This window comes from Diaporthe amygdali (assembly GCF_026229845.1).
Source record: "Diaporthe amygdali strain CAA958 chromosome Unknown NODE_13_length_1014660_cov_65_381101, whole genome shotgun sequence".
Lineage (NCBI taxonomy): Eukaryota > Fungi > Ascomycota > Sordariomycetes > Diaporthales > Diaporthaceae > Diaporthe > Diaporthe amygdali.
Genome location: NW_026517033.1, coordinates 353,178 through 378,288, shown reverse-complemented (window position 1 = coordinate 378,288; position 25,111 = coordinate 353,178). Strand labels below are relative to the sequence as shown.

The 25,111-nt window shown below is 51.6% G+C and overlaps 9 protein-coding genes across 9 annotated transcripts; 5 read left to right on the top strand and 4 right to left on the bottom strand.

Annotated features, from left to right (window-relative positions):
- Positions 1 to 1,135: 1,135 nt before the first annotated feature.
- On the top strand, positions 1,136 to 2,070 carry J7T55_003748 (uncharacterized protein; the record flags this gene model as incomplete). Its single annotated transcript, XM_053143088.1, has 4 exons — positions 1,136 to 1,211; positions 1,265 to 1,505; positions 1,556 to 1,827; positions 1,904 to 2,070. The coding sequence occupies 4 exons, from the start codon at positions 1,136 to 1,138 to the stop codon at positions 2,068 to 2,070; spliced, it is 756 nt and encodes a 251-aa protein (XP_052993993.1).
- A 1,957-nt stretch (positions 2,071 to 4,027) lies between these two features.
- On the bottom strand, positions 4,028 to 5,495 carry J7T55_003746 (phosphatidylserine decarboxylase family protein; the record flags this gene model as incomplete). The annotated part of the gene is made up of 3 exons (XM_053143087.1): positions 4,028 to 4,879; positions 4,939 to 5,377; positions 5,440 to 5,495. 3 exons carry the CDS (start codon positions 5,493 to 5,495, stop codon positions 4,028 to 4,030), a joined length of 1,347 nt encoding a protein of 448 aa, XP_052993992.1.
- Positions 5,496 to 6,493: 998 nt separating this feature from the next.
- On the top strand, positions 6,494 to 7,115 carry J7T55_003745 (uncharacterized protein; the record flags this gene model as incomplete). Its single annotated transcript, XM_053143085.1, has 2 exons — positions 6,494 to 6,625; positions 6,684 to 7,115. The coding sequence occupies 2 exons, from the start codon at positions 6,494 to 6,496 to the stop codon at positions 7,113 to 7,115; spliced, it is 564 nt and encodes a 187-aa protein (XP_052993991.1).
- Positions 7,116 to 8,521: 1,406 nt separating this feature from the next.
- J7T55_003744 (nadp-dependent leukotriene b4 12-hydroxydehydrogenase) lies at positions 8,522 to 9,765 on the top strand (the record flags this gene model as incomplete). Its single annotated transcript, XM_053143084.1, has 4 exons — positions 8,522 to 9,212; positions 9,286 to 9,395; positions 9,459 to 9,660; positions 9,716 to 9,765. The coding sequence occupies 4 exons, from the start codon at positions 8,522 to 8,524 to the stop codon at positions 9,763 to 9,765; spliced, it is 1,053 nt and encodes a 350-aa protein (XP_052993990.1).
- Positions 9,766 to 10,994: 1,229 nt separating this feature from the next.
- Positions 10,995 to 12,720, top strand: J7T55_003743 (choline transporter-like protein; the record flags this gene model as incomplete). Its single annotated transcript, XM_053143083.1, has 3 exons — positions 10,995 to 11,301; positions 11,376 to 12,303; positions 12,366 to 12,720. 3 exons carry the CDS (start codon positions 10,995 to 10,997, stop codon positions 12,718 to 12,720), a joined length of 1,590 nt encoding a protein of 529 aa, XP_052993989.1.
- A 452-nt stretch (positions 12,721 to 13,172) lies between these two features.
- On the bottom strand, positions 13,173 to 14,760 carry J7T55_003742 (uncharacterized protein; the record flags this gene model as incomplete). Its single annotated transcript, XM_053143082.1, has 4 exons — positions 13,173 to 13,911; positions 13,971 to 14,088; positions 14,144 to 14,516; positions 14,581 to 14,760. 4 exons carry the CDS (start codon positions 14,758 to 14,760, stop codon positions 13,173 to 13,175), a joined length of 1,410 nt encoding a protein of 469 aa, XP_052993988.1.
- A 1,919-nt stretch (positions 14,761 to 16,679) lies between these two features.
- J7T55_003741 (uncharacterized protein) lies at positions 16,680 to 18,371 on the bottom strand (the record flags this gene model as incomplete). The annotated part of the gene is made up of 1 exon (XM_053143081.1): positions 16,680 to 18,371. The coding sequence occupies one exon, from the start codon at positions 18,369 to 18,371 to the stop codon at positions 16,680 to 16,682; it is 1,692 nt and encodes a 563-aa protein (XP_052993987.1).
- Positions 18,372 to 18,936: 565 nt separating this feature from the next.
- On the top strand, positions 18,937 to 21,000 carry J7T55_003740 (uncharacterized protein; the record flags this gene model as incomplete). Its single annotated transcript, XM_053143080.1, has 2 exons — positions 18,937 to 20,257; positions 20,330 to 21,000. 2 exons carry the CDS (start codon positions 18,937 to 18,939, stop codon positions 20,998 to 21,000), a joined length of 1,992 nt encoding a protein of 663 aa, XP_052993986.1.
- A 449-nt stretch (positions 21,001 to 21,449) lies between these two features.
- On the bottom strand, positions 21,450 to 24,394 carry J7T55_003739 (uncharacterized protein; the record flags this gene model as incomplete). Its single annotated transcript, XM_053143079.1, has 9 exons — positions 21,450 to 21,946; positions 22,031 to 22,060; positions 22,146 to 22,227; positions 22,292 to 22,421; positions 22,478 to 22,708; positions 22,830 to 22,872; positions 23,453 to 24,028; positions 24,110 to 24,191; positions 24,266 to 24,394. The coding sequence occupies 9 exons, from the start codon at positions 24,392 to 24,394 to the stop codon at positions 21,450 to 21,452; spliced, it is 1,800 nt and encodes a 599-aa protein (XP_052993985.1).
- Positions 24,395 to 25,111: the final 717 nt, after the last annotated feature.

The following is a 25,111-nucleotide window of genomic DNA, read 5'->3' as shown; positions in this document are numbered from 1 at the left end:
GGGAACTAGAACGACAGTCTTTATTCAACACAGGGGTTTCATGGGCTTAGAAAGCAAACAAAAGAGGATAAAAGGTCAAGGCAAACGGAGTCGTCTGAGCTTTAGAAAAGACAAAGTGACAACGCAATCTAGCGAACGGGTAGATAAAAATGAGGAATCTCCGTGCATAAAGCAGCAGAATGTATTTCAGAACAGTCACGCCTTTTCTCCCATGTAGCCACGCGAATCACTTAGCAACAAAGTGTGCTGGCGAGTTCCGTTTTCTACGGCCTTGGAGATACAGATGGTCACTGAGTACAGATACTCAAGCTCCTCCTTTTTTGTATTTTATCATTTATTGGCTTCTCTGTATGTAACTGTGGAGGCGGCCTAAGGTGATAACCTATAAGTGTAAAATTTAGATGTATTGGGTGGTCTAAATAGCACCTTTCCCCCAAACTTCAGCTTGACGGATTTTAGGGCACAAGCACAAATGATTGTGAATGAAATTAGTAAAGTGCTTTTATGTCCTGCTTGACAGAGTGCGAGTGATCAAGCAACTTGGAGCATGTTCAGAGAAAGGGAAACGCACGGAGTTAATCAGCAGCACTGGCAACGATTGCTGTAGCTCGGAACTAGCAAGGGACGGGGGCAGCCGTCCCCCAAATATCTAGGTAGGACCCTGTTTCATGCCCTACTTTTGTTCCAATCGCATTCCATCAAGACCTAGTAGACTTTCTGCTGCATTAGCTTAACTCACACTCCAGATGTCTCTCAACGCGTTCATCCCAACTCTGTCATAGACCTGCACAGAAGCAATGGAATTCATGGCCTCAGACAGAAGGCAGCTCCCGCCTTTGCATTGACCTCGGCTCATGGGATTGCAATCTAGAGAGATGTTTCGCATTTGTGATGCGAACCTGCATTTTGTCGAATCGGAACTCAAAGCGTATCCAGCATCTCCCATGAGCTTGGTTTCGTCGATCTCGTCCACAGCCTCTTTGCTTTCTTTGCTTTTACGGATGCCCATTTTCCCAATAACATACTCCGAGTATATATCAGGTGTGTCGCTGGTGAATCATATAAAATCAACCTTGGGACGACTCTGTACCACCGCATACCAAACAGGACTGTACACACCTTTATATCTACCATTATGAAGCTGACCATCTTCCTCGCGGGGCTTGTCTCAGCCCAAATACCTACTTTTGCCCCTCCTGGGCCTGATGACGGTAAGTTGCGCCTTGAGTAACAGGAGGCAGATACACTGCTGACGATCTTGTAGTCCGAGGTCCGTGTCCGGGTCTCAACACCTTGGCCAACCATGGTCTATTACCACGAAGTGGGAAGAACATCACACAGGCCGACCTTGTCACCGCAATGCGCCAGGGTGTGAACCAAGACGAGAGCATTTCGGTCCTGCTCTTCCGGGCAGCAGCACAGACAAACCCGAGCAAAGACAATGTGACATTTTCCTTGCCTGATCTCGGCAGCCACAACATTCTGGAGCACGATGCTAGCTTGAGGTGAGTATTCTGCCGTGCTGAGATAATCTACGTCAACTAAGTCGAGGCAGTCGTCAAGATGCCTTCTTCGGTGACCCGAATCCCTTCAACCAGACGATCTTCGACGAAACACTCGCGCAGTGGACGGAGGATACGATCAGCGTTAACACATCCGCAAAAGGCCGGGCCGCTCGCATCCGCACATCCAACGCGACTAATCCTGAGTTTGGCCTGTCTCGGCTTGCCCAAGCGTTCACTACTGGCGAGTCCGTGGCGTTCATCATGGTCTTCGGAGATGTGCAGACTGGCGTTGCTCCCAAGGCTCCTGTGCAATTCTTTTTCGGTAAGTTTCAGTTGTGCTACGACATGTCTGTTCCACCTGAAGGCAGTGAAGTGTGTTTCTAATTTGCAATAAACAGAGAAGGAGCAGTTTCCTCCAGGCTACGCACCGCCGGCAAATGTGGTGACAAATACAAATTTGCAAGACCTGTCTCAAAGACTCGGCCAAGCCCTGGTGGCGGAAGGTGTCAATATTAGCACTTTGGCAAGACCAAGGCGACGAGATGTTCATGGCGGGTTCTGGTGAGCGGCACTGCTCTTGCTTTCTGGAGCAAGGACATAGGAGTTCGATTGGCAATATTCATTCTTGATCGTTCAACAGATTGGGCTTGATCATGCATCATAGACGAACGCATCCACAGGTGATATGGCATTGCAGAAATCGACTTTTATCTCTTCCAAAGCTAGAGCGCAGAAACACTGCGAAAAGATAAACGATTAAGCGAGGGTGATCAGACCACCATCCTCAGAGTCTACCTCAATGTAACCGCCAAAGCTTCATCCTTCAAGTCCCTCCGCCCATCTTCAACCCTCCCGGAGCCAGACCCATAGTCTCCTAGTGAACATATGGTCAGCGGCAAAGGCTACGGTGTTGTGAAACCACGCGCATTGGCTGGATGTTGCATTATACTTCTCTGCAGTCTTCATCTCCTGTGCTGAGCTCTGCACAGCTGAAGCCCTTATCGTGAGCCCAGCCTCAACAACCTGTACCCCGAGGGCTTGGGTCGTTGGAGCGTTCTGCGTATTCCTGGCCCTGGACACGATCTGTTTGCTGGTCTAAGTCGGTTTGAGGAGTGCCGAGTTGCTATTGTCGAGAAGTGTCAGTATGCTCTCCAACTATTGATCGAGCATCACATACAGGCGGCGGTGGAGGCGCGGTGGTGTGATCAAAGCTTGAGAGCTTATGATGGTCATGGTGCTCCTTATGATGGCTATGGGGCTTCTTGTGATTGACATGGTGCTTCTTCCGGATGGGCTCGTAGTATGATGATTGTAAGGCAAAATACTCCACCCCCTTGATGGCAATGTTGCTGCCTGACTGCTGGTGGTGCTTCTTTGTCATCTTGATACGGAGGCCAGCGGAGTCGTATCCTATCGCAGTGTATCAGTTGCGAGCATAATCTGTCTCCTCGGTCTTAAGGTTATGCTTACCACCCTAACGTTTCTCAAGTTTGGTAGTTTATCGTTGAATGCAGTGTTTCTCCACGTTGTCAAAACGGGTCAAATAGGCGCCATTAACGTCTTCTGTCTCCGCGCCTTTCAAAGGATTTCGGGAGGAATGCAGCTGATATTTATATTCTTTCATTTGTGGCCATACTCATGATAATTAGTGAGCAACCGTTGGAGTATATACGAGAAGGACCCTAAGTCTTGCATAGTGTCTCCAGTGATTTACCGAGCACCTCAGTCACTCCTTGAAGGTTGGCGGTATGAGGCTGCACCACATGTATACTTTCCCGGCCGAAAACTTTAGCCATGCTAGGGCCGCCGCCGCTGAGTGAGCTATATGTGTCACCTATGATCACGGTTCAGGTGGCATGTTCGAAGTTGCTGGGCAGGCTCGAGCCAACGCGCAGATGTAGATGCATACTACAATGTCAAACATATCTTGCTCAAATATTGTCCTATACACAGTGGTGCAATATGTCTTGAATTTTCTGCAACCCCCAGTTGCCATGGACGAGCCGAGTCGGTGTCCAGAGTGAAAGGAATCGTCGGTGCTCGGTACACCCTCTCTTCAACAGGCACTCATGGTCATCTCATACATAGGCGATGACAGAAGGAGACTGTTTTGCAAGCTGTCCAATATGGCCGCCATGATGCTCCAGTACGAATTTGAGCAATCATGTTATCAAGAAATTACTTGTCTACTTTCATACAGATTCCCCATTTCTTCGGACATAAATTAATTCTTCATAAGGCGAGGGATCACATGTATACGCCGGCTACAGTAGCCTCATTTTAGGTGTGGTTTAAACGCCTTAAGGAAATTGGAGGTCATTTGTTTACAGCTGTCTTGCGGCCTTGGTGGTCTTGATAAACCTGGGAAGAGATATGGTGGGCTTGGGGCACATCGAAAGGTGCGAGTCACGTACATGACAGTCACATGTCAAGTTTGACTTATTTCAACAGGTCAGGGACAATAGCTCTTCACAAAATAACACACGCTTTTGATATTCAAGAACCAATACGAGGGCACTCATTTAGGCTTTGACAACAGCCACCTGGCTTCTCACAGGCACGTTCTCCTTGCGGCCAGGCTCTGGGAACCCCTCCACGTTCACACCGTGCCTGAAGATCAGGCAGTGGGTCGAACCACCAAAATGGAACATACCCGTCTGGTCACCCTTCTTGATGTGCTGACCCTCCTTGACGGTGATCTCACAGGTGCTGACCTCATCCATACCAATGCCAATGAACGCCATCAGCCCAATCGCAGGGTTGTCAGCCTCGATGAAGATGATAGCCCGCGCGGCCAGCGCGGACAGGTAACCCTGCGCAGCCGAGATGCCCTGTTTCATCTGGGCCAGTTCGTCGGCACTGCTCATGTCGCCGCCGGCGTAAAGTGGCTCGCTGAAGTATGTCCCGTCCACGAGATAGGCCTTCTTAACAGTTCCCGAGACGGGCGAGTGCCACCTGTGATACGAGAGGGCTGAAAGGAAGGCCTGATAGATGGTGCCGTTCTTGAATTGCTCGGACAAGGGATCGTTTGCCAGCATGTCGGCGATGGAGTAGGGTTGTCCCTTGACCCAGAATTTGTCGCGCAATTTGACGTTGTGCTCTACAGCGTAAGGTCGCGACTCACAGCAATTGGCGATGACGTTGTCGTCATCTGGGGATGCCACCGGTCGGGCGCTCTCTTGAAGCTTGCGAGTGAAGAAGTCGTCCCACGAGGTGAAACCGTACTTGTCCTTGGATGGCTCGCAGATATACATGTCTTCGAATTTGTGATCCGTTTTCAGAGGTGCATTAGCGACCTGCATCAGGTCTCTTTTGCCGTGCTCTCCAAACCAGCCAAGGCGGTGGTCGCTAAGGACTTCGGCAGACTTGGGAGTCTGAAGACGTGATCAGTACCATGAAATCTTGACCAGCAGACAGGGTATTGGCGACCTACCTTGAGAAATTTGCCCCATTCATTCATAACCTTCTTCAACATCTTGTTCACCTCCGTATCCAAAAATGCGGCATGGCCACTAGGTGTTGCCATGGCATAGTCAAAAATGGCACACATGGGGACACCGACCATGCCCACACTCTCAGCGGCGTCAGTCCATTCGGGGGCACGCGAGAAGACGTGGTTCAGGACTGCGAGCATGTGGCCGTAGTCCCTGATAGCCTTGTGCCCTGTGGGGTCCTTGTTGTAGGGCTTCTTCACGGGGACCTCATCCCACATCTGGGTGAAGAGCATACGAATCCGTGGATTAGTCTCGATGAAGGTCCTGAACTCTTGCAGGACTGGGATGAGTTCCTTGGGGTTCTTGTCGACGTGCTCGACCTGCTTGTTGAGCCATTCCTTGTGGACACGGCTGTCCGCAGGCAGCCAGGCGCCGGGCCTGAACGAAGTCAGCAATCGAGTCTGTGAGAGAATGAATATGAGGACGAGAGAAAGACTTACTTGTGGACCTTGTGGGCATCTGGGATCTGATGCTCGTCTCCGTGCTGCCAGACCATGATTGCGGCGGTGGGGCGTTCGAAGTCTATTAGATGAGGGGTTATTGAGGGGTGAGGCCGTTTCGTTGCCTGGTATGTTTATATCACACTGATTGTATTTTGGATGAAGACAGAGTTGAGGTTCAGAACTGAAGATGCCAAGCTTTCTGAGCTTAAATAGATCGATTCTTCGGCAGATACAAGCAGATCATCCGGGGTACTGGAGCATTGAATGGAGGTGTGACGACGGGTGGGGTTGAATGGTTCGTACGGAGCATGCACCAGGGACACAGGTTCCTGGCCGCCGTCTAGAATACCGTAGGGCATGGGCATTTACTCTAGTCTAGACTAGCTGCGCATCAAGGGGTGACGAGACTCTTGAACCGGTCCGACGTCTCCATGATGTCAGGAACCACGTCATCTTCTCCTATTGTCGGGTTTTCCTTGCCAATCGACCAACTTTGGGAACAAACTTGTAGTCACCGAAATAAATAGACGCAGGCTATTTGCTGCTCGCAACTTTGGGACCAGGCCTCCGGCTGTCGATTGTACATACAAGTAATGCTGCTCGTGGAGTCAAGGGGAGTGTTCCACGATCCACCCGATTTCAGCTTGGCAGATGCATGTCACCGGCCAGGCCCGGCTTGGCAATTTGCTGCAAGATCTACTGTGGTATACGGAGTAACTGAGTACCACACCTGAATATATGTTCTGTACGACCCCATTCTCTTAGACTGTTGCATCGTCAAATGGAAGCCTTGATGCCAAAAGACCTCATCCACTTCGTCCAGAATACCTAGCACGCACTGGATCTGTCTTTAACGTCTCTGTCTCTCAGAACCGGGATAGTCCACATTCACCGTCTCCACCCGGGCGATCCGGGACTTCGACCTACGTCATGGTCCATCCGTGGCTCGAGTAGCCAGGGCCTCGTTTTGGTTCCAGCTTCATGCCTTTCAAATGCCTTTCAGAGTGACAGGCGCAAGAGTCAAAGTCACCAGCCGATCCAAAGCCACAAAATGACTGAGAAGCCAACAGTAGAGCGGCCGCGTTATGTCTTCTTCTTCACAGGCGCCACGGCATGCGGCAAGTCGACCATCGCAAAACATGTGGCCGACAACTTGAACCTCACCTTCCTGGAGGGTGACGACGTACGGCTGTCCTTCCACTTTTTCAGCACCACCGACCCAGCTGACCACGTCTTGATAGTTCCATCCAAAAGCCAACGTAGAGAAGATGCACCACGGGGAGGCTCTCACCGACGAGGATCGCCAAGGTTGGCTCGAGGCGCTGCGCGACCACGAGAACATGCATCCGCCAGGGGAAACGTCACTGCACCTCGTCATGACCTGTTCAGCGCTGAAACGTCATTACCGCGATATTCTGCGCAAAGGGTCCGAGCAGGCGCAGAATCTGCGCATTCGGTTCATCTTTCTTGATGCCCCGGAGGAGGTCCTTACAAAACGGGCCGCGGAGCGCAAGGGACACTTTGCCGGGAGCAATCTGGTGCATTCGCAATTTGATAGTCTGGAACGCCCGGCGCAAGATGAGGGTGATGTGTTTACTATCAATGTCGACCGGCCTCTCGAGGAGATCAAGAAGGATGCGCTGGAACATGTGAGGCATGTTCTGGCTGCTTGACTGCAAATTACATCGACGAAGGCAACTACTTGCTGGACGGGCACGCATGAGACCGTGGCTGGCGATTCATAATTTGGATGTCTTCCAGTATAGTCTGACTGTTCGTGGGGAGCTTATGAGACAGTGTGCTTGCAAGACTTGCGAGCTGTCACTAATAATATATCCGACGGACTTCGACAATAATACTACCAGTAATGAAAGGATTGAGAGACACAAATTCGATTTGATACCTGACCGCAACTCTCAGCTTACCAACTTTTCGACGGGTACTACTGCCTAGCGAATAGTCTCAACACGATGCAGATCATCGAGTGGCAGAATTCAGCAAGTGATTGAAGGTTAGACCTAATCGTTGAAGCTTGACACCGCCGCATGCTGCTTGTCCTGATCCAACAAGTGTTTATCTCTGCCATACTCGAACTTGTCTCTCTATCGTGAATGTCCGTAAGATTTGAAACGCTCTACAGGATACTTTCTCTGCGGCGAGAGGTTCGCCCAGCGGGTAGCACAGCTGGTTTTGTGACCACGAGGATCTTTCCCACTGGGCGAACAACCAACTCAAGCTGAGCCTGTTGCGACACTGCTTTATTATTTCAGTTCATTCGTGCATAGGTTGGAAGGGGTATGTTTCTCTTTGCTTCGCTCCGTCATGTTTGTCCCATGTTATACATTTAAGCGTTCTGATAGGTAGTTCGGGGCGAAGAGAGATCAGATGCAGCCCACCTCGCCGACACCCAGACTTCCGTAACATTCAGTTAGACCCTGTTAGAGTTATTGGTCCTCCTCTCCTGCCCTCAAGCAGATTGAGGAGTCATTTTCTTGGAAATACAGTTGTACCGGCAGTGTGTGTGCTCGAGTAGTCGTTTACAGTCATGCAGATCCGACGACTTAGAGCACGCGAGAATGAGAAAGGGAAGAAAGCCCGGAGTTTGCGCCAGTCTTGCAATTTTTATGATGAGTCTTCGTTTGGGTCGTTGTTACTCCAAGGATTCGAATAGGCTTGCACTGATACTTCAAATCAGGGATTGTGGTGTTGAAATAAGCTCATGGGGACTGATCCTACCAATAGAATGATATACAAAGTTCGGCGAGGTTTCAATTCATGCAGTGACCGCATATACGTGTAGTATCTAATGCAGTTGACAATCATGGGAGCGAATGTTGATTTAGATGTTGACCATCCATGCGGTGGTTAACACCGACTCGATGTCGGGGTTCGGAGGGACGATACACCGTGGGACCTCGGCTCGCAGAGTCATGGCCGCGGTTCACTAATCGCTAACCCCTGCCCCTTTTGCTGGTCCCGAGGTCAACGCAATACTGAGCATACAATTCAACACCATCCCTTGCACATCGCTCCGTCCGACTCGCCTCAAATCTGTGGATCTAGCAGAAGTATTTCCATCATGAGCCGTCAAATCACCTCAGTAGTCCTGGCCGAGCGCCCGAAGGGCGACATCGTGCCCGGGAAAACCTTCCAGCAGAAGCAAGGGCCAGCGCCGAAAGCTGAGGACCTCAAGGATGGTCAGATCCTAGTCGAGACGCTCTACTTGTCCCTGGACCCGGCGATGCGAGGATGGCTGGACGACGTGCGAAGCTACGTGCCGCCGGTGCAGATCGGCGAGGTGATGCGCGGGTCCGCGATCGCACGCGTACTCGCCTCGAAGTCCCCGCGCGTCAAGGATGGTGACCTCGTCACCGCGTCCACGGGTTGGCGCGAGGTCGCCATCGTGGGGCCCAAGGAGTTCGATTCGGTGTCGGATATCCCGCTGCCCAAGAATGGCAAGGTGACGGACCTGCAGGGCGTGCTGGGCATGACTGGCCTCACGGCTTACTTTGGCATGACGACGATTGGGAATGTCAAGCCTGGGGAGACGGTCGTCGTCTCTGGGGCGGCTGGAGCCACGGGCAGTGTTGCTGCACAGATGGCTAAGATTGCTGGGGGGAGAGTCGTCGGCCTGGCGGGGTCTGATGCGAAGTGTGCGTGGCTGGAGAAGGAGCTTGGGTTTGATGTTTGCCTGAACTATAAGGATCCTGACTTCAGGAAGAAGTTCAAGGAGGCGACGCCAAAGTATATTGATGTCTACTTCGACAACGGTAAGTCTTCTCTTGAGAAGTGGTTCCGGAGGTGATGTAATCTGGGCAACTTGACTGATGCTTTGACCTACAGTTGGTGGGGAGATCCTCGACGCGGCGCTGAGCCGGGCAAACAAGAAAGCGCGATTCATAATGTGTGGTGCAATCTCCCAGTACAACTCGACAGATCCAAAGGGGCCAAGGGTATGTCTTTGTGATGGTTACTGTGCTTCTTGCATTCTGTTTTGACACTGACAATTGGTCCAGCAAATTTCCAAAGTCATCACACAAAGAGTACGCATGGAGGGCTTCATCGTATTCGACTTTGTTAAGGAGTACCCAGCAGCTCGGAAGCAGCTGGCGCAGTGGCTCGCCGAGGGCAAGATCAAGAGGCAAGAGACTGTCGTAAAGGGCGGACTCAAGGTAGCTGAGCAAGCACTCCTGGACCTGTTCAAGGGAGGAAATACTGGTAAGACGCTGTCCTCTTCTCGCCCGTGGATCTGTTGTGAAGCTAACTTCTGTAGGAAAACTTCTTGTCGAGGTAAAATCTCCTGAAGAGAAAAGCAAACTGTGATCGCTCCAAGAATATTAAAATCATAGCATGAGGCAATGTTATAACATGTTGAGACTGTGCATAGTGTGAAAATATGACACGTCGAAAGAAGGAATCCTTGCTGTTCGGGGGTCTGAATATCGCAATAACACAATGCCTAGAGCCACACGGTCCGTGCCGTACCAATCTGTGACTGCGACGTTCAGGCCAGCTGCAATGTGCATTTTTGTGTGCTCCATCAGCCAATGACCGTTTTCTTGGAGGACTGCCCAACGTGTTGTGTCTGTTTCTAGATTGATCGACAGACCACATCGCAACACCAAAGTCAGGCGAGCAACAGCTTCCCGCCAATGATTGACGGTCAATCTTCTATGAACACCAGTTTTGTTGTTGGACATGGGATGGAAAGGATGAAAGAGGGAGCCGTAGTGCTTCACACATGCGGCGCAAACTGGCTCAGCTTGTCAGGGTCTTCTGGCAAGGATCGTCATGATGTACTAGGCCTACTGGAGATGCAATCTGGCCTAGACCCAGCAACCATTGCCCAATCGTGCTCAAGATTCTGACCATGATCAAACTTTGATAGTGTCCATCTAGCTGGTGCAATGTGCCTGATGCCCTAGCCTCTGTCTACACCGACCCCTCATTTCTTGACCCCACCCCCTGAGCTTGCTTCCCTGGTTCGGGAGGCCTGGCGGCCCACCGACAGACATTGGCAAGTCAAATGCCCAGCCTCAGCCGCCCGCAGAACATGTCACCAAGACGGCATCTTCTTCCGTGGGCTTGCAGACAGCCAGCTCGGTACCCACAGCCACGTCGTTCTCAGTCTGTCAGTCCAGCTGGCCAGAGAACTTCACAGGTCGACGAGGTCGGAGGTTGTATCAGAAGCTAGGGCCACTCCCCGCCAGACCCGTTTCAGCCTTAGCGAGTCGCTAAAAACAAAGTTCGGTGGAGTCCCGGCTGCTGATCCCTGTTCATTCTCATCACATCCCACCTGCCGTTTATCCTCCTGCTTCGCTCTTTCCGCTATGGTTCCCTCTCATTGTTTTGGATGAGGTCACACCAAATCTCCCCACCATCGTTGTCCACGCCCAGGACAAAACAAACACATTCCACCTTTCACGCCCTTCTTCTCCCGCAACACCATCGACGTACCCGACTTCAAGGCATCCCCTTTTACGCAGACGCTGTAGATTTCCACAGCATCTTTTTGCGCCACAATCGTCGATCAACAGCTCCATACCGGCATCATGCAACAGCAAGGATATCCTCCTCAAGGATATCCCCCTCCCCAGGGATATCCGCCTCAGGATTATAATCAACAGCAGCAATATCCTCCCCAGGGATACGGTCCACCTCCCAGTCAAGAGCAGCAGTATGGCTACTCCCAGGCTCCACCTCCGCCTAATAATGGCGGCTACGGCGACGAGAAGGTCCCTTTCGAGCAAGCCTTCAAGATCGAGCAGCCCAAGTACAACGACATCTGGGCCGGCATCCTGTTCGTGCTCACCATGGCTGGCTACGTTGTCGTGTCAGGCATTGCGATCCAGGGCTACGGTAAGGATCTCTGCCTTTCTTGCAGTATTTTCTCACAATATCACTGCTGACAACTGATCTCTGCTCCTTCCTAGCCGCTACTCGAAGCTCCAACGGCACCGGCATCTACAACGGCAATAGTAGCGATATCAGCATCAACACCAACACTCTTCTGCTATTTATCTTCTGTCTCTGTGTCGCCATTGTCTTCAGCTATGGCTACGTCCTCCTCGCCCGAACTCTTCCCAAGCAACTCATCTGGGCAACGGGCATCCTGAACATCGTCTGGGGCTTGGGAACTGCCATCTACATGCTTTACAGGAAATACTATGCCGGAGGCATCGTGTTCCTGATCTTTGTCGTCTTTCTTATCTTCGCCTTCATCTCGTGGATCCCCCGAATACCATTTAGTGCGCTCATGCTGCGTACCGCCATCAACGTCGCCAACCACCACGGCCATGTTTACATGGTCAGTTTTGTTGGCGGCCTCGTGGGTGCAGCTTTCGCAGCCTGGTTCGCCGTCACTTTTACGGCCGTCTACGTCAAATTCTCGCCCAGTAACGATAATCCAGCTTGCAGCACTGGAGCAAGTGGCTGCAGCTACGCCAAAGTCACTGGTCTCATTGTATTCATCACGTTCTGCTCGTACTGGTTCTCTGAGTGGCTGAAAAACACGATTCACACAACCGTCTCCGGTGTCTATGGGTCTTGGTACTTCAACTCTCGCGCGTATCCAACCGGAGTGACTCGTGGCGCGCTGAAGCGGTCTTTGACTTACAGCTTCGGGTCCATCAGCCTGGGCAGTCTCATTGTCGCCATTGTGAATTTCCTCAGGATGCTGGCCCAGACGGCGCGTGATCAGAGCGGACAGTCAGGAGACATGATCGCCTACATTTTCTTCTGCGTTCTCAGCTGCCTCATCTCTGTCCTCCAATGGGTCATCGAATTTGTCAACCGATATGCCTTCTCCCATATTGCCCTCTACGGCCGTCCTTATTTCCAATCAGCCAAGGATACCTGGAAGTATGTGTTTCACCTTCAATCAACAATCTTTGCTATTGCAGAATCACTGACGCGCTTCACAGGATGATCAAGGACCGTGGCATTGATGCACTCGTCAACGAATGCCTCATTGGGCCCGTCTTCTCGTTTGGCGCCACGTTCATTGGTTTCGCCACTGCTCTGCTCGCATTCTTGTACCTCGAATTCACGAACCCGGCGTATAACTCGAACGGCCAGTACACGGTGGTCATTGTCGCCTTTGCGTTCCTCATCGGCCTGCAGATTTGCAACATCTTCACCACCCCGCTAAGCAGCGGCATCGACACCATCTTCGTGGCTTCGGCCTGGGACCCCGAGGTGATGATCCGCGACCATGGCGATCTTTATCACCAGATGGTCCAGGTTTACCCACATGTGCAGCAGGCTATCCATGCTTGAGAGGCGATGAACATGTTTGAGAATGGTGTGTGATGACAGCAGGCGTTTCGGCTTGGAAAAGGCTTTTCTGGATTTTAAGTTGCCAATACAGATACCCGGCAGGTGAGGATAAGGAGGGTTGAAAAGGGGGATGGTCCGTGAACCACATGGACATTCAGCATACCTAATGTCTAAATTGCAAGACGCTTACGAGGTCAACAAACAATGATCCCTCAACAGCTCAGAAGCTGCCTAGACCTATCAAGAATTGTCTGACCATGATCATGTTCGGAAGACATCTATCCTCTCTGTCCAGATGAGCAATCAATCTCTGTAGCGCACCTGTTGCAAGGCTGACGCGCAGGCAGGGGACAAGACCTAATCGTGTAGTGAACAGTCGGTGAAGTAATGAATGTTGTACAATTAATCGCTGCAGCTATTATGACTGATGATCACGTGTTCTATCACAGGGACTATGAGCTTTTCCAAGCACCAGAGTGCGACGTGACGCTCCCTAAGGAAAATGAGCGTTGTGTGACGGGAGCAGAATCTCCTCCCTCAGGGTCTGAAGAATCTCCCATAGGAAATGGATCCTGCGAAAGCGGCCACGAACCCGAGCGGCCGTTGTAAGGCTCGTACTCAACCATGATGCTCTGTGTCTTGGTAATGACCGGTGTAACAGACTTCGCGTCCTCACTCCTGCGGGGCCGGGAAAAGATGCCACGTGCCGTGCACGCCAGCCTCGTGTTGGCCCGGATGCTCGTCCTCGAGGACGCCCGCGACGGCGTCCTGGGCAGGGCCGCGCTCCGCGGCGGCGGGTGCTCGCCCGCGGGGGGCCAGAAGCCTTCCCTAGCCGCCTGGGCGCGCTCGATCTCGACGCTCGTCATCAGCAGGTCGTCGTCGTCCTCCACCCGCCGCTTGCGCCGCGGCTCGAACTCGGACCGCACCGACTTCTCCGCCCCGTAGCTCGGCGCGCCGCGCCCGTAGTGCTGCTGGTACGGCCGGCCGCCCGACGTCCGGTCGCTGCTCAGCCAGCCGCGCTTGCCCGTGATCATCTCGAGCAGTGGCTGCAGGACGGGGATGCATGCTGCTATTATGATGGTGCCGCCTTCGGCGATGGTGAAGACGACGAGGTCGGATGTCGAGAAGGTGAAGTCCCCGCTTGCCAGCGAGGGTAGTCGGGTGGTTTTGTATACGGCGACGATGGTGGAACTAGACAATTTGTTAACTTTGCCACAGTTTTGGCTGGGGCACAGGATCCAGGTACACACATTGACCCGATCCCCAGGGCTGCACAGAGGGCAAGCTTCTTTTTGCGGTTCATTTGTAGCTTGTACAGCACAATTGATGGGTACACGGCGAAATATAGATCAAGGAAAGCGGAGAAGTCTGTGCTGAAAGGTCAGTAACCAGAGACCGCACATCAATGGCAGTTGAAACTCACAGCCGGACCAGGTCGCCCACCATATCAATATCCATGGACTCCAGCACCGTCTCTCAAGCGAGAAATCCCATTGTGACGCGGCCGGCGAGCATTGGGCAAAATGAAAGACAACACAAATAAACAAATTAAAAACGCAGAGCGATGCCATCATCCACATGATGATGCGGTGGACCCTGCTCGGGTTCATGATGTGTGTGAGAAAAGCGACGACGGCGAGCTTAGGTATGCCGAACGACATGACGCCTGGGCCGAAGCCCATGACAGTCCAAAAGATGGCCTTCGAGTGTTGGCTTTCTGTCAGCACCTCGAAGTGCTTGCCACTGCCGCTCGCGACGGCAGCAGTTGTGAAAGCAACGGCGATCCATCCAAAAAGCTATGCCGAGCATGTTAGTCACTACAATTTGGATGACCTTTACGCAGATCGAAGGGCTACGAACCATAGACAAGATGATAAGCCAGTCATCGAGCTGCCACTTGCCCATCATCCGCCCGCGCACAAAGAGACGAGCAGCAACGAACAAGCTGGCGATCACCTCCACCGTGTAGCATGCAGCCAAGATCCCGGGACCTTTGTTCTCGGCCGCCATCTCCGGCGACAACTGGCCTTGTGAGGCCATATTAAAAAATGGGGGCGCTCAGAATGGAACGCAATAGAAAATTAGAACAGAGCAGATCTCTGGTTCCACTGATCAGGTGGGCGAGAAAGACGGCCGTGCTCGCTTTTATTCATCGTGCAGCCAGATTGTCGATCGATAGACAATACAGACTAGAGCCAACGCGGATCAGGGCCCATGTCGCCAACCGCTTTCGCTGTGCCCAGCATCGAAAGTGTTATCCAATGCAACATCGAGCTCGTCCCGCGCCACATGACATATCTCGCTTCACCATGTCTGCATGGCCTTTGCATTCCCTCGTCCCTCGCCGAACTTGGCCGCACGGCCGTGCGAGCGAGCGAGACCGTTGCTGTGGAGTCGATCCTCATGTGCCGTGCGGCGCAAAATCCCGAAAAAGGTAGCGCGACCGTTGGTGCAGGCAAACCTGGCTTCTCCTCGCGTGGAGGAAGCTGTGGCTCGGGGACTAGCAGCGCTTTAGCCTCATCCTGTTTGCCTGTTCCTGGTGACAGGGAGGCTCTTTTTGTGCTAACTCGACCCCCGCGGAAGCGGTAGTGCTGGTGATTGGGCGAAAGTGCCCATTGCCAATGCCGTTTCCCGAGCTCTGCAGTGCGTAATGTGTGGGGATGTGCAGAAAGCTACGTTTGGAAGGGTTACAGTCAGGGGAGGACTATAATCGTGATCTTTTATAGGCCGACCGCAGATCACTTTGGGAAAGCTCTTATCACATCACTTTCCCCCCATGACGAAACGACTAGACAGCAGGAAGAAACGATCGTGCTGCGAATATGAGGAACATGCTTTGGTTCCCCGGCATGGCGGCACAACACGTGGACTCAATCGGTGCTCGTTTGACGCTGGGAGGCCCCTCTTATGTTCCGAAATAAGCATAATACAGGGAATACGGTGTCATAGCGTGAACTATGTCACCGTGCTCACCGAAAGGTGATAGCACCGACAGGGTGATGGTCCAGATTCCCGGGGGTTATCTCGAATGATAAGACCGCATGTGGTCTTGGCCTCTGTGACAATCAACACCGAAGCTCAACATGAATGCTCCATCAGCTCGTGGCTACCCGAAACGGCCCCACCCGGCACCTGAATTCCTTTGAGCCGAACATTGACAGATACAGTGAACAGACGATCGAGTGGTTCCGAGATCGTGGGATGCCTCTGCAAGGAATCACGGCGGTCCGTCTCGAAGAACGGAAGTGTTTCATTTCATCTCGTCGGAAGCAATAGCGTCGTAATAGTACATGCATGCCTGCAGGCACCTCTCTGTGGGTCGACATGCGCCGGGGAGGTCACATCAACTTCCCACCTGTGTCTAGTTCGAATGAACGGTGTGGGACGAAAGCTTATGTCGGACTGCCCAAGATTATCATATTCAACTGCTTTTTAATGCTCAAGAGTAAGCCGAGGAAGAACGAGTGGCCTAGTCGAGCCTGTCGAGCCCTCTGATCTAGTGTCAAGCAAAGGCCGGTGGCCTCTTTGAAAGGCAAGACAAACCCAATAGAACCACATATGCTCCTCAGCAACTTTCAGTGCTAGCTGTGTTGTGTTGTCCAGTGGTCAGTTGTTCCGCCTCATCAACAATGTTTAAGTATCTAATTGTGGGCAGATCTCGAAACGCAAGTTCGTCAAGTCTCGCACTGCAAAAATGTATTCATAGGCTGCACGATGCAAGTGTTTGATCTTTAGTAATGTAGGAAGAACTTGAGCCCGTTTACTTAGTCATGTATGGACTTGACGTGCCTGCAAGCCCGGCCTGTAGTATCATGAGACATTTTAGCACGCCTCGGATTTTTATTCAATCTGGAGGCCCACAACTTGTTATTGACGTGGCCCTATACCCAGCTGCGGATCTTACATCCTAATGTTCCACTCGGATAGCTTCTGTCTCAAGATCGTTATGGTGTTTTCGATCAGAGTACGAGATCCCTCAGATCGGGAAGCGGATTATTCTGCCACCAAACCATCATGTTACCTCCGGTGCCGCTCGCATAGTTCCAGGTGTGCCACTGCTCCAGGTTGCTCCAGTATTTATCACTCTCCTCCGCACTCCCTGTTCTTACCACGGCCGAATGGATGTGAACTGTCGGGTTGCTGGAAGCGAAATCTGTACAGACAGCACGCGATCCATCAGGCGAGTCCCCATCGGTATCACCATCTCCAATCAAAACAACCTGCAGATCTAGGACCAGTCCTGTTGTCACTGCCACTTCTTTGATCTTCCTGAGGCATGCAACATGTTGCTGACGTCCAATGGCCTGTTGATCGGCTAGCACGCTCTCATGTGTGGCCCAGGAATCACTAAACTGGGATTTCACAGTCGCAGTGTTACCAGGCCCATGGACGACCGTCATGATGTAGGTCTGGCAAGGCGAGCTCTTAAGCTCGTTGAGAAGATGGGCATAGAAGCGTTTGATGCCTTCGGTGAGACTGCCGGCCGCGCTGCCGCTGAGGTCGATGGCAATGGCAATAGCACGCACGCGGCGTTTCTGGTGACGCTGGAGCTCCTCAGTGAGCTTCTTGATCTTGTCATCCTTGTCTTCATCGGGGGAGACGGTTTCAACCACCTCGTCTGGCTCTACTAATCTCCATCCTACTTTCATTCTCTTGGGAGCAGGCTCAAATCCCTCGCATCTGGCCCTGATAGTGGTCTTTTCCGTCTTCAAACGCTCGATTTCTTTCTGCTTGAGATCGATCTCCAGACGCATCTTCTCAGCCTGAGCTGCCCCAGCTTTTTGGACATTCTGCAGCTCGGCAATCTTTCGCTTGACCAAATCGCTCAGAGTATCTGCAGTCTGCTCCGCATCGGCCAGCTTCTTCCCACTCGAGGCATTCGACGTGCGGAGCTCATCGCACTCTTGCTCGATTGCCTTTATGTCACCCAGCAGCTCTTCGTTGGTCTGTTCTTCGGATTTCAGAGTCTTTGTAGTGTGCTCGAGTTCCTTGCGCAGACGCTCTTCTTCCTGTGTCTTCTGGGCGAGCTCATCTCTTGCGAAGCTGAGTTGGTATACCAGCTGAGTGATAGTCTTGGTGTGTTGGTCATTGTCTTTGGTCAGAGTGCTCAAGTCACTCTCATGTTGCTGAGCTGAGGCTCTCAGCTTGGTGATCTTCGCGTTCAGTCGTGATATCGCATCTCCCGTATCGGCGGGAAGGATTTCACTGTCCTGCCACTCATCGCTGCCAAGATCCTGATCAAGCTCGTCAACCTGACGCTCCAGATGCTCCTTCTCCTGTGTCACCGATGCGAGACGTCCAGAGAGCATCTCTGATTTCTCTTTCTCTTCCAATGAAAGGTTCATAAAGTGGATCACCTCGTTCTCCAATTGGTCGATCTCATCAGCTGCTGCGCCCGCCGCAGCGGGGGTCACTTCATCATCTTCATGGCCGCTTGAGGGTATGTTTGTCGTGCTGTGTGGACTGGTCGGCGCTGGCGTAACAGAATTGGCGATCAATTTCGTATCAAGGTTTGCTCCATTCGTGGGCGGGACTGGCTGAGGATGTTGACATAGCTCTGTTGGCTCCGTTGCGAAGGCAAAAGCCGCAGACGTGCTGCCGTTTTGCTCTGCGGATGGGCGATTGCGCCGAGGATCGGCTTGTGGCTTCATGCTGATGATTCAAGTTTCGATTTGATGCGGGTTCTGCCGTTCAGGTTTGCTTGACTCAATTCTTGCGGTGCGGTTGAGGACATAGGCATGCGGTCGATTGGCAATCTCGTGGGACACTCCAGATCCCAGTCGTTGTGGAGTGGTTGCCAGGAAATTGGTAGGATGTAGAATGTTTTGATATTCAGATTTATCTCATTGAATACAAATCGAACGGCAGTGAATCGAGCCTTTTATGGCAATGCAAACATCATTAGAGGGGTCAGCAACAGTCCAAGATATGGGCGATATTCACTTTCACATGGCTTGCAGGGCTCCACACTAGAGACGCAGGAGGCCGACCGCGTTTGTTGTACCTAGGAATTCAATGATTTCCTCACCAAGGATTCACTCCAAGTACAATCTTCGAACAAGTGAATATTTTCATATTTTGTACTCTGCTCTACTTTACTTCGAGGCTTGGACAAAACGCTTGACCAACTCTCATAAACTTCCTGCTTATCTGTCCGCAGAAACGCCAATCTGCTGAACCCTTCAGCCACTCCCTATTTGACAAAGGCAAGTCAAGATGCCTAGTATGGATCCTCAAAAGACCGAAACGCATGTGGCCGAGACTCTTGGCATCAGCATCGGCAGAGCTCGAGCCCTCCTCCGAAGCAACAACCACAATGTTGACGAGGCGATCCAATCGTACCGCAAGATTATCGTGGCTTTGCCTCTACCGCCTCCGAAGCCCAAGATGGAGAATCAACACACCGCTTTTGATTCACAAGCGAACGAAGAAGATGTGTTGGACTCCGTCACGGCTAGTCCAACGCCTTCATCGGAGACCTCGACCTCAGACTCAGAAGATGACCCTGTCGAGTGGAACTTCGCTCTTCCACGCGTTCCAGCTCCCGAGATACTCACAAACGGAGGCGAAGATGGAAGTGGCAACTTCTTCCTCAATGAGCTCGTCGGAGCCATCCAGGAGGGAGAGAGCTGCGAGAGAGTCCGAAACTACCTGGCTTTCTATGACACCGACGCAGTACGAGCACAGATTAACACAGCTATCGAAGGGTTTCCAGCAGTCTTCTACGTTGCAGAGACGCGTAACGCCGAGCTTATCAGGCTTTGGTGCAAGTATGGCGGAGACGTCAACATGACTGCCTCCTCTGGACTGTCTAAGGGCGTGCCATTGCTTGCCTATGCTGTAGCTTTGGGCGGTTCATTCAGCAACGACACCACTGATCTAGTCGCTACACTGCTCAGTGTTGGTGCAAACCCGAAAGTTCTTCCCATGGCTTTCTACTTCCCTCTCACACGAGACCTGGCTTCCGACGGTCCATCACTCCAAGAGATGCCTGAACTGACGCAAGATGAGATGTCATGGTGCACTCCATCTGCGCGAGCTCTGATTGCCGATCGCATAAACTACAGGCAGCGGTACTACATGCACATGGCCAGCATCCTCAAATCCCACGGAAATCGAGCCAAACAGGTGACGTGGTACAAGGATGCAGACAACCTCCTAGGCGTTCCCTATTTTCTCATCGGACAAACACCAGCGGGACAGTTCCTCATCAAGCGACTCCTTCGTCATCTCGCGAAGCCATCCAAATCGCCCTTAGTCATGGTCTTCGCTGGTCCGTCTGGTCACGGCAAGACAGAGCTTGCCCGGCGGCTCGGAGAACTCGTGTCCCTTGAGATGGAGATTGTTGATTGCACGAACAAGAGCGATGAGAAGGAGATGTTCGGTGCGAGAGCTCCCTACCAGGGTTGGGAGAACAGCTCCCCGCTGAATAGCTTCCTGGCTCGAAATGCTGGAAAGAGATGCATTGTCTTCGTGGATGAATTCGAGAAGACGACCAAGGGAGTTCACCAAACGTTGCTGCTTCCATTCCAGAACGGTAAGATCCCCATCCCAAGAAAATTGCGTCTAGAATGTTTTAGAACATTAATGTGACTGTGGGGATTACTAGGTGAATACGAAGACAGGAAGGCCAAGGCGACCGTGGACTGTTCTAAGGCGATCTGGATTCTGGCCACTAATGCCTTTGATGACACCATCCACGAGTTTTGCAAGAACAATCAAGCAAGTCTCTTTCAATCTACAGGCCAGGCTGCCTCGGAGAAACTCGTCAAAGGCCTTTGCAAGACTCTTCGAACCGAGTCTATCTCAACCTTCGGCGCACCTCTGACAGGACGTATCACCGAATTCGTCCCGTTCTTGACCTTCTCGGAAGCAGAACAGGCTGCCGTGGCCCACAAGTACTTGACGGAGCTTGGCAAGGAGCTCGCGAAACCGGTGGTCATCACGCGCGAAGAGGAGAAACAACGGTTCGTCGGTGACATTGATCTGCAGATCCCCAAGGACTACTCCGTTTGTCGGATCATCGCACAGGACGAGTATGTGGAGCAGCTGGGAGCGAGAAGCGTCATAAACGGTGTGAATCGGATGATCGAGGGCGAGGTAATTGATCACTACCTCGAGATGGATGACGAGATCAAGGAGGGCCAGGGTATCACCACATATCGTGTGCAGTCCAACGTGGACAACGACATTGAGGTGTGTTACGTTCGACGGAGCGCACCTAGCGTAGGGAGCATTGAGCAAGAGGTCAGCTCAGATGTGTCGAGCAATCGTTCATAGTAGTGTAAGAAGGCACAATGTCATCCCGCCTATCCAGCACGCTCAGGTCTTCATGCGTTCGGTGACACCCATGAAGCGTCAGTCAACTCGTTAACATTCTGTAATCCGACCTGAAGGGGGCAAGTCTCCATATGTCCGCGGATATGTGTTTTCGGTCATTGTGAGGAGAAGTTACACTAAGAGTCTTCTTATCTGCCAAAGAGAGTAGGGACGTGGGATCATCTCCCTCAACATCTGGGCAAGAATCCCTCGAGTACTGGAACTCCACTCAAACACATCTCCCGAGGTTTCCAATAAATCTTCGCCGTACAATTCGCCCGGTCGAGTGGACCGACAACATCATGATCAGGTGGTCCACAACTGATTCTGAAAGCATTCTTATGTGCCGAGTTTTGCCGTATCAGAATACCCTGCCGTGTATATCAATCGCGCCTGCGTACTGTAAGAAGCTACTTATGATACTGATAGTCCCTGTGGCGGCCACTGTTGTAGCATTCCTTGGAGCAGAAGAAAGCTTGACACGAACCAGAATGGAGCTCCAGTGAAATCGGTGTCCAAATGAAAGCTCCGTCAACGAACTCTTTGCCCTTTTCCCGGGTTGCGTCGAAGACAGTGGAGTTGCATGTGGAGCAATAGAATCGTTCAGTCTTTCCAACATCCATCTGCATCCCACCACATCCCATGAGAGCCTGGACAAAATCTGTTGCGAACTCTGGGAGTTCTCCGGGAAGACTCATGAACGATTTGTGATCTCGTAGAAACGGTTGAAGACCGCTACACACGGTCATAAGCGGTCCCCGTACAGGCTGAGTAAAACGATCAGGTCGCCAGGCTGCGCGAATGCCAGCTTCGAGATCAGGCAAAAAGCTGATGTTATCGAGCATGGCAGAGATACTTCGAGATTCGACGTAAAGCGTCTTGCATTGGCGGGTCAACCAGAACAAGGCTAAATGACAGAGATCATTAAGATCAAAGAAATCTCCGATACTCCAAAGATGAACGCATGTCTCTAAGTATGACTGATTCGGACTGGTGGTCTGAGTCTGTTCAACATTGAGTTCTGAAGAAAGTGGCCATTAGCGGACGTGTTGATGTTCAACGGTCCCTCCCATTCCATCTCCTCTTGCTCAAAGAGTTGAACTTACGCAGGCTGTAGATGTACCGAAGCAACCACTCAATCTCAAACGGCTCGAAACCTGTGATCGTAACGCGAGACTCGAGATTCTCCTAGACCTTCAAGTTAAGCCTTGGCCAGTGCTTTCGTGGTAATCCCTTCAACAAAATGGCGTACCTTGAAGGCACTTTCCTTAGAAACCATAGGTTTGAAGTAGGGGCATCGACTTAGAACGAATCTGTGCACCTTCCACTCTTGGATGCCACAGACCACTGTGAAGTCGGAAAGGGCGCCGCTTTCCAGCATCCTAGTTTCCTGGATTAGCGCTTACTCGGCTCATGAGGGCGGTCATTGAGAATCTACCTGAGGTCGGAGTCCAGATGTGCTCTGTTCACAACAGCCGTCACAAGGTTGGCCTTGTCGCATTCTGAGGCGGGCGAGTCCGAGTTTGCCGCCTGCTGCTCAGGCTTCATGAACCCCTCAGGCGCCTCAAAAGTTTGCGAAGAGGCGGCCATGTCCGCGAAGTACGTCGAGATCGAGTTTGAGTGAAAGTGCGCTTGCGAAGGAAACGAGTCGCTGAATGGGTAGAGCGGTCTAAGGATGGGGTTCCCAATTGAACGTTGGGGAACCAAAACATTGGCAATCAACTGTGACTTGAAAATTACTTTGAGTTGAGCGTTGGAAGTTGATAGATTGCAAACTTGGGACCACTCACGGTCTACGCGCCGCTGCAAAGACCCCGTAGGGCCTGGTCCTGTCTGCAAAGGTAACTTGCGGAATGCTGGAACACTCTAAGACAAGGTATTGTGTGCAGTGAGCCAAACGGTCTGACAGTCTCAGCTTGGAACCCAACAGAGAGCAGGCTCCGGATGTCAGATTGCTGCTATCTAGACACAATGCAGCGGAAGTGAGTGAAGCCCGGCTTTTCTGTTGTAGCCATTGAATATTGAAGAGGACCTGGCCATCCGTATATCACAGGGAGAAGATCTGCATGATATACCTGATTACCTAGCGTCTTGCTCTCACTAGCAAATGAAGTAAAGACTTTTGACGGACTGTCTTGGAAACACGACAGGACCTTCTCTAGTCTATTCTTTCATGTGATACTGGGCAACCCTCAGTCGTAGAAATGTATTCCAGATCACTTGCAAAAAGGCCTATTTCTTCCTGGCAGCAACCCAATCTATCCGTCTAGCAGGTAGGCAACCATGTGCGGCCCCCTCCCCTGGCCCCCCTCAACATCCCGCAGCCTCCTGATTCACCTTGGCAACATTGAAGGCTATCTAGGTCGTTGCCATGTTTTTTATTTACAGTTTCGATATCCTCGCAGCACCTTACCGACTAGTGTGTTATAACAGTGCCTCGAGCAGAACCAGCAAGGGTAGTTGTCCCAGAAATTGAGTGATGTCGGAATCCAGGCAAACGTTTCAGCGGGCACCTTTCTTCCTTTGTCATCGAAAACCGGTTTTAGACATTGGGTACAATCGGTCCCAAGCGGCACGTGCGTTTCGTTGCTCTGCATTCCAGGGCAGCCCAAGAGTGCTTTGAGGTACTGCGTAGAGAAATCAGACATCTCGTCGAGGAGCTCAATGAAGGAAGCATGATCCTTGATGAACGGATGTATGCCAACACAGAGGCTCATGATATCCTGCCGCATTGGACCTGCAACTCTCTCAGAACTCCAAGCCGCGCGGATGCCCGCCTCTAGATCAGGAAGAAATTTGATCTCTTTGAGCATCGTAGATACACAATGAGTCTGGAGGAGAAGGGCCCGGCAACGAGTCTGGAGCTGGGACAGAGCAGACTGGCTGAGCTCCTCAAGGCGGAAATAATCACCAATGCTCCAAAGAACTGTGCAGGTTTCGAGGAACGACTTGTTTGGGCTGGTCTCTTTGGCTTGCTCGACATCGATTCCTGCATGAATGCCTTTCGTTAGGCAGGTTTGGAGTTTTAGGGAACCATGAATTACAACTGATAGTCCAAGAATGTCCTTACGCAATCCATATATGTACCGCAGCAACCAAGATATTTCGAACGGCTCGAAGCCTTCGATCGTGATTTTTGATTCGAGAGCTTCCTGTAGAAGGGATAGAGGGTTAACGATTGGTTTCAAGGCTTAGAGAAGACTCAGTCGCCTCGAAGAGACCATACCTTGAAACCATTCTTTGTGGAGAAAGCTTGTGCGAAGTAGGGGCTCCGGCTCAGGATGACTTTGTGAGCCTCCCATTTTTTATCTCTGCTGATCACAGTACAGTCGGCAAAGTACCCAGTGTCGAGCATTCTGAAGACTAAAATCAATTGCGCAGCACTTGAAAATATTTCATCAGGTGTAACGCCACCTGATATCAGCCTTTGGGTCCGAACCCGAAGGTTTCGAGCCGGCGGCTAGTTCATCTGGCTTCTCAAGCCTCTTGGGTTTATCTGGAATCAGCCACATGGCTACTTTCGCTGAGACAGACTTAGTCATCTTTGAATTGCGTTAAGACTAATGTTGCATATGGGGTCTTCGGCGGGACCGTAGTGCGGAATGAGCTGGCAGTTGAGCCATGAACAGTTCGGGATTCTTTCTTATACATCTAGCAGATCGGCGTAAGCCTGACACCTGGTACAATTGATATCAACTATCCAGGCATAACAGTCCACAAAGTACACCAATTAACAAAGATTTGTTTTGTAGGGGATGTGGCAGCTAGCTGCTAGACAAGCCTTGGTCGCCACCGAGGCCAATACAAAATAAGGACAGCAGGCATCAATACGTTTCGCAATAGAAACAGTTTTGTGCCTTGGAAGGTACACTTTTCTTTTCCGGATTGTCGTTGCCTGCTGAAGGAGAAGGACGTTGCAGCTCAATGGACTTGCCGATGTCTGATACATGGAGTTTACCTCAATTACGCCACGCTGTGCATCTTACGAGCCCAACCATCAGGGCGGAATTAGATCGAGGATCACATAGAGAAGCTGTGTGTATGCTAGGTCTCAAGTTGACACCTTTATTTC